This window comes from Dunckerocampus dactyliophorus, chromosome 11, assembly GCF_027744805.1.
Source record: "Dunckerocampus dactyliophorus isolate RoL2022-P2 chromosome 11, RoL_Ddac_1.1, whole genome shotgun sequence".
NCBI classification, from domain to species: domain Eukaryota; kingdom Metazoa; phylum Chordata; class Actinopteri; order Syngnathiformes; family Syngnathidae; genus Dunckerocampus; species Dunckerocampus dactyliophorus.
The window spans coordinates 8,502,170-8,510,420 of NC_072829.1; the positions used below are offsets into that span (position 1 = coordinate 8,502,170).

The 8,251-nt window shown below is 35.9% G+C and overlaps 1 protein-coding gene across 3 annotated transcripts in view; it reads left to right on the plus strand.

Moving 5' to 3' along the window:
* The window catches only part of atp8a1 (ATPase phospholipid transporting 8A1), a 176,896-nt gene that overhangs the window by 164,276 nt on the left and 4,369 nt on the right, over window positions 1–8,251 (plus strand). For 2 of the 3 annotated variants that reach the window (XR_008572804.1, XR_008572803.1), the window contains one exon: window positions 2,258–7,271. Coding sequence is in view for 1 of the 3 variants with exons in the window: in XM_054791080.1 (XP_054647055.1) it covers window positions 2,258–2,349 (92 nt within the window). In the remaining 2 variants the exon portion in view is untranslated. The remainder of the gene's footprint in view (window positions 1–2,257; window positions 7,272–8,251) is intronic. The other variant, XM_054791080.1, reaches the window with a different exon arrangement.

Below are 8,251 nucleotides of genomic sequence, written 5' to 3' on the forward strand. Positions count from 1 at the left end.
CCCACCAGGTTTCAGAATCCCATTCACATTGACAGAACAATCCGTACTGGCAGAGCAAACGCACCAGAGTTCTTTTTAAACGAACCAAACATGAGCAGTATGAACACACCCTAAAATTAACCAAAAGGTCCACACAAACACAGGTATTTTTCATCAAAAACATATATTTGTATGTGTTTTGGATTATTATTATTTTTTTTACATTTGTCTCATTTTTATAAATGTGACTTTTCCAGAAATGACTTTCTTCAAGCTTCTGATTGGCTAAAAATGGCCTCATGGTTAGTGGTAGTGGCACATGTGCCTTTATGGAGGGTCTTCAAAATGTGTGTGTGTGTGTGTGTGTGTGTGTGTGTGTGTGGACATAAGACAATAATTTAACGTCACTATTTTATACACTTACAGCTCTTCCATTTTTTCTAACGTTGTCATGTTGTGTTATTAATCGGGCAGGTGACTTGCAGTGTGTTTAAAACTGAAATATTTGTAAATAACAAATAGCATACACACACATACATACACACTCTAATGGAATATTTTTTAAATAACCCGTAGTGGGTCTTGTTTTAGTATCCAGAGAACCTTCTTGCTTGCACTGCTGCTACTCACTGTTGTAATAAACTTTTTGGAGTCATACTTTGTAAAAATGTAATACAAGTGTTTTAGTATTTAAGTATACATACTTTTACTTAAATTATTAAAAACTAAGTTCATGCACTGGTGAGCAGTGAAACTATACCGCAACATACATTTTTATAATCTAGTGTTGTCAATAATATATATTTTAGAATACATATAACATATGGAAGACTAACCCTGTGTCTGAGAAATTGATGCTAAAAAACAAATAAACAAAAAAAAAAAACAATAATCCATTCATCAGCTGTTGATCACAATGGCAATTCCAACTAAAATTTCTAAACAATTGAAAGCATGTTTATTTGCTTTACTATAGATAACCTCATTTAAAAAATGCAATTTAATGCGTTTTGCATTAAAAAAAAAGCTAATATTATCTACAGAGCGTATAAAAAAATGGTCATAAATGCATGTTAAAAATAATATTTAATATGGTGGCAATATCAGTAATACTACTATTAATACGAGTAACAACAACTGTAATAATAACATAGTAAAAAATATATATAAATTAACAATAATACGTATTATAAAAAATAATAATAAATAAATGTAATATAATTAAAAATTTACTAATAAATATATGTAAATACATTTTAAAAACATCTATGACGAAGAATATATTAAAGAAGATCCAGTGTATAGCAGCTTTTAATTCAATAGGAATAAAATTGAATTCGTAATTGGAAGGTGAAAAGAGAAATTTTGTAAGGATCTAAAATAGTGATAAATAACAAAACTAGTAACTCAAATTTAAAATTATTATGAGGATAAATGAATAAATACAATAAAGTAAAAAAAAAAAAAGAAAACTGTCATAAAAGTATTTTAAAATAAGACTGATAGTACATGAAAGAGAGAACGAGGAGGGGGGAACACCTGTTTATAATCTTAACTGTAACATTCCTTTGCAGCATTTTTTATGACAAATACCACCTAACTTCCCTGAAATTCCCCTACGAGGATCAGAAGAATCCTGCACTAGCCTGTGCAATCAGTTAAAATCAGGACTCACATCTTCCAAATTACAGCTAAATCCGCCGGGTTTTGACTGTAATATCAGCAATCATGTCGTTGTGTTCGCGACAAGCTGATTGTCATCATGTGAGAGGTGCGCTGCTGCGATACAATGAGTGTGTATTGGCCGGGAGGAGGTGGAGTGATGGGGGTGTTGCAGCTGTCTGGGCTCTGAGGCCTGCAGCGTCCATTAGCATGAAGCAGATCTGTGTGAGATCTCCTGCTGGCTGAAAGTGATCCCTCGGCCTGGCCGCTGTCCCAGACCCAGCCACACACACACACACACACACACTTTTACATGTAAAAGCACACGCAGAATAGCGCACACATAAAGACATGTAGTCCACACATTTGTTAGCTTTACATGAATTCCTTTCCTGCAGCCTGCTGCTTGACATATTTCACACACACTTTGTTCTCCCGCCTGTGTTTCTTCCACTTTGTCTCCCTACATGGTGTTGGAGCCAGCAGGTAGACGCTGGCTGGCTTGGAGGTGCTTGATGAATGGATCATTAAATCAGCCTGTGGCTCTCAGCATGCTGCTAACACACTGGCTGCACTTGTGTGTGTGTGTGTGTCTTTGTGTGTTTTGTGTGTGTAGTTTGACGGAGAGGGCCCAGCTCCTGAAGAATGTCTTCAAGAAGAGCACTGTGAGTCTGTACCGTTCCGAGTCCATGCAGCAGAACCTGCTACGTGAGTTCACATCCTTGTCTTGTTCTCCGATAATGTATTTTTCTTGCACAAAGTTCACACTCTTGGATCGGTACTCTGGTCCAGACCAAAAATGTTTTTTAAAAAGATACTTACTGTGCACTTTGGTGCCGTTTCCGTAGCGTTCAATGGGTATTTTTTTCATGGAACCAAAGGCTGCACAGTAAAGAACATATGCATAAAGTAAGGACCATTGTAGAAACAATCCCAAACAGCAAAAAACACTAAAAATGCTGTAATATGCATCCCAAGATGCATGGGATGCCCCATTCACACAGGAGTTTTTTTGGCGTAGCTGTTCTGTTCGAAAAAGTGGCAAGACGGACTTCTCCCACCCTGTTACGTTGAAAGCAGTAGCCCCTGTCAACCTCCTTGTAAAAGCCCCCCCATGTCGCTGTTCTGTATAAACTGCACTGGCACGGAATAGGGGAGGAAGTCATTCCATCAAAATTCCACCTCTGAGGGTCAGTATCAGAGCTGCAACAGAAGTGGGCTGGTGCTTGTGTAAAAGGGAATGCCGGGACAGTGGTGTAGAGTTGAAGACCCGACACACTCCCCCTGCCCTATTACTGTTGTTGATAGCAGGAGCCCCTTTCACACGGTCGGTAGAAGTTGCCTTTTTCCGCCTTTTTTCCATGTTCAGGGGTCTCATCTATAAAGCTTGTGTACGCACAAATGGGCCAAAAAGTTGTGTTTGCCGTTTTCCACTCAAAGAACTGTATGTGATCAATAACAGCGGTTCTCAACTGGTGGGTCGGGACCCAAAAGTGGGTCGCAGATTCATTCTGGTGGGTCACAGACAAGTAAGAAATTTCATTGAAATATTTAATATGCACCTCATGCACCTCATGTCAAGTAAATTGTGGTCTTTTTGATATTTCATTTTATTTTATGCATTATTTATATGCATGCAGTCATCATGTTCTTCCTCATTTACTTTACAAACTGCCGTAAATTTCCTAAAAAATGCCCCTTGGACATAATTATTACGTAATTATGTGCATTCATGTTTCAAAAGATGACAGACAGTTAAAAACAAATACAATTATTGAAATAAATAAATGAAGGAATAAATAAGTAAAGACTAAATAAAATAAATCAAAATAAAAAATACTTAAATAAAAGTGTAAACAATAATAAAAATAAATAAAAATGTAAAAAATAATAAACATAAATAACAATTGAAAATGACTTAAACAAAAGTGTGCCGTGACTTAATGACCATTGGAAAATTTTGAGGACTCCTGATCGATAAAAAGAGTGTGCACACCAGCGTGAAGTGAAGTCATACGTTAGAAATGAACAAGCAATGAAGCCAATGCAGGTTCATCAGTCATTGACTTAACCGTCACATCGTTATTGGCTGTGTGGAAAGTGTTGCCATTTTACATGTTTATTAATCAACATAATCAAACAACATATGAGTGGTGAGTGTAAATGGATTCATGGTAGTAGTCCTAAAGTATCATAAACACCATTACACATGAGGGTATTAGTACCCTGACTAAAAGATACATAAAAAAAACAACAACGCAGGGCTTGGAATCTAACCACTTCATTTGATTATCATGACAATATTATTATGTATTTGATAATCATTAATTGTAATAAACATTAACTTATCGATCAAATAATTATATGTGTTTTAAGTTTATAAGATAAAGAGCCAATATGCATGTCCTCAACGCTGCGCTGCGGACCATTTATCAAAAAACAAGACCGTTCTTCATTGCATATGTTAAGTATGTCATCAATATCAACATTTACATGTGTTAGCATAGCCTGTACTTGTGTGTCAGGGCCGTGTGCATTGTTACTCTTGTTACGGTAGTTTTTCTTTTCTACAAAGGATGATTGCTCATTTGTGTTGTTGTGATTCACTATAACTAATACACAAAATTAGTTCCTAATAATAACAATATCCCTAACATTTCCATGGTGTTAAAGTCAGCATACTGTTAAATATTTTAAAAAATGTCTGTCTAAAAATACAGCAAATCAATCTGTGACGTAACTTCATCCATGTTTGGACTTTTCTTTGGATGAAGTACTTTAATGTACTGTGTGTACTGTAATGTAATGTAGGCGATACGAGGAGGACAGGTACCTCTTTGCATTTTAAATGAGAGGTTCTTTGAATCCAAAATGTGCAATATTGGACTGAAGTGTGCAAAATATTAAAAAAGAGTTTGCTAAAAATGAAAATGTGTGCGAAGTTCCATACACGCCGATGAGTGGACGTGCTGTCACTCGATCATCTTTCTTTTATTTGTTATGCCACTGCTGTTTTTTTTTTTTTTTTTTTTTTTTAGTATTTCCACCTCCATTTCTTTGTCGTTGTCTTCTCACCAGCCGTCACAGCAGCCACCATAACAATGCAATCAAGGCTCTTTAAATATGGACGCCACATTCATGAGTCACTTTGCATCGACCTTCTCCAGTGAAGTGGAGGTGTGGCGAGGGCGTGCGTTGAATACATACACTTCTACTGTACTTAAGGTGGAATCTATAGACCACAAACTGCGTCAAAGTGAGCTTACGCCGCTTTTTATGAGGGTGAACACTTGGCTTTCTGGCGTACGGAGACTTTCAGTCAGAATTCCACGCACACTTTTATAGATGAGACCCCAGAACAACAACACGGAAAACAGCGTGCAGGGTACAAAGGTCATAAAAGGTCCTAACAGTGGTGGGACAGCCCCTCTATAATCAGGACAGCCGAGTATGAGAGCTGTAACAGAGTCTGCTTCTGTTTGAAAGCCGGGACAGGTGTGAAGCTCAACATCGAACACTCCCTACTCCCACCATGTTGTCACGGACCAATTCTTTCTGGCAATTTTCCGCCTTCTGAGGTAGTATCTGAGCCGTAACAGAGACAGGTCTGCTTCTGTTTGAAAAGGGACTAGCAGGAAGCCAGGACAAGGCTGTGAAGCTCAACATCAGACACTCACGGGTCCCGCCACGTTATCTTTTTTTCGCCTAGAGTAGACTAATTCTTTCTGGAAACGTTCAGCCTTCTGAGGTAGTATCAGAGCTGTAACAGTGACGTGTCTGTACCTGTTTGAAAGAGACTAGCGCAAAGCGAGAACACAGGTGTCAAACTTAACATCGGACGCTTTTTTTTACCCGCTCAATTGTGTTGAAAGTTACGGCGACATCCCACCTTCACTGAGTGTGAATGGCTTATTGATAGCTTCTTTTACGGCTGTGATGCGGCTACTTTGCCGACTGCACCAACAAAAGGCCAAAGACTCCAGAACAGGAAGCTGACGCCACCTTAAACCGATGAGTCACCTTCATGGCAAATTAGAGATGGTAAATACTTCCAGCATGAGGACGACGGCGTGTCAAATAACGAGCTGTCAAGTGGAGACTGTGTCGAAATCTTGTTTTCTTTTTCTTTTCGTCACCCTTTTTGTTCATCTTCTTTAAAATTTGCTTTGTTCTTTGGCTTACTGTTTGTTTTAAGACCAGAAGACACCAAAACTAGCCAGACGGGATCAACATTAGCTCCAGAGCAGATTCACAAAAACTCATCCTCAAATTATATTTTATTTGCATTTATTATTTTGTGACCTGATATTTTAATATAATGTTATTATAAGTCATATTTTTAATGTCTAAGTAGTTTTTCATTTTTCTCGCAGGGGCCAAATACATTTTGCTTTGTAAAAATTAGATTTTTTTGTTACTTTAATATTAAACTAGAGTGTTTTGGTTTTTAGTGGCTTTTAGTTCTTTTATCAAGTAAGTTGAAAGTTACCAGCAGATTTTTGTAGTCGATGAAACATTGTAAACAAAGCTCCGTTCCAATTAGGTTAGCTGCCCTTTGATTTTTGTTTTTGACAATATCGAGTAACTTTCAGGTTTTTCAAGGAACTGTCGAGTAATTACAACTGTATTTAAAAAAAAAAAAAAAAGACTTGCCAAAATATATAATTAAGCTAGCTACTTTTGATTTCTTTGATGATGACAAAATCCAGTAACCTGGAAAATGAACCACAGATTTGTTGAGTATAGTAATCACAGCTCTATTTAAACAACGCAACAAAAAAACTAACTAAAACTAACTAAAACAAATACTTGTAATTAATTTGTTTTTTTAGTTGTTTTAGTTAAATTTAGTTGTAATTTCTTAAAGTATCGAGTAACAGATTTTCCAAGTTGATTCAAACTTGTAAAAAAAAAAAAGCTTTATTAAAAAAAGTAGAAATAAATTATTTTTTCTTTGTTGTTTTTTTACTTTTCAAAAATAATATTATTTGATGAAAACGTACAACGAAAAATATAAATAAATAATAACACAACTAAGACGTGTAATTAGGCGAGTGTAGCCTGTTAAAAGTTCCGATGAAGCAAATGCAAATATTGAACGACGTCTTCCTTCTCGTTTTTAGTTGGAGCTCGGACTCAAAGCTTCGCATTACGGATTAGACCACTGTAGCAAGTTTTAGATTAGTCCGCAACAAATAACACTGATGGATGTTGAAAGGTGTCTCTTTTGATTTTGTGTTTTATTTCTTTGTATTGTGTTGTGTTTTGTTGTGTTGTGTCCTTTTGTCTGATCAGTTTGCTTTTTGTTTGTTGTCTCGTAGGTGGGGATGAGTCGCTTGTTGTGTGATTCCTTTCATTACATTTGAAATAATGACTCAAGCCCGCACCTGCTTCCATTAGAGTTCCTCATTAGATGCCCCTTCCTTTTTTCCCTCGTTTCTTTCTTTGGTTCCATGCCTTCCTGTCCTCTTCCTCGTGTGCCTGCTGTGTCCTGCGGTGAGCTTAGTAAAAGAAAAAAATAGGTGAAATGACGAAATGTTGCGCTGTTATTCCCCCCCCTGGCTCAGCACGCTCCTTTGAGCTGACCCGCTGGCCCCCCAGGTACTGACCCGCTCATTTGACACCTCAAGGTGAGACACTAAAGGGCAACTCTAGGAACCATTAGCTTAGGTAACCTTTAGGCTATTCTTCTTAGTTCTTTGTTTTGTGCCTTTAAATGCAACATCTTGAAGGAGTACAGTATATTCAATGTTTATCACAGTCTTTATCAAAGTGTCAGCCACTGAGCTTTCTTAGCGTTAGCCTAGCGCTGTCCAAAATACTTTGTTCATACTCCAAAAATTGCAACTAAAACACAATGAAATATTTATAATTGAGCTTTAACATTGTAATGTGTGGGTTTGATAACTTGTTTTGCTTTTATTTTAGCTTTTAATGTGTCTTTAAGAGCTAACAGCTAACCGATTCTTGCGAGCTTGTTAGCCCCTGATTTAGCGCCAAAAGGAAGTGTGGTGTTTTTCTTCTTATGAAATTGTCAATTAACAAAAAATGTTTTCTATATTTAAGATGTAAATTCAATGTAAAGGTTTTTTGTTAAAGGAGGCCAAAATAAAATTATTTTAAGTCAATAAATACAGAAATTAACTAATAAAAATGAAAATAAATGTAATAAATTGTGGTTAAAGTAAGTTAACATAACAATAATACTACAAAACCACTTCTAATAATAATAATAATTGATATTACATCAAATTACATGAAGTTGAGTAAGTAGTATATTATTTTATTTGTAGAATATTTGTTTGTTTTAAGTGATCAACTAATACATAATTATAATGAAATAAATATTATTGTTGATATTATGTATTATTATAAGAAAATTAAATGAAAGAACAATGTATTAAATCCCTTCTTAAGTATGACATAAATAGTTTATGTATTAAATAAATAAATATTATTGTTGCTATTTTTAAATGACTTAATGGACGATTTAAAAAAAATTCCCATTTTAACGATTTATTTCATTAACTTTATTCAATTTGCTGCTTTTTTTTTGCGTGCTGTTTTTCTTGCTTGTCTCTAATCAATCATTTTTTCCCCAGTAATCGGC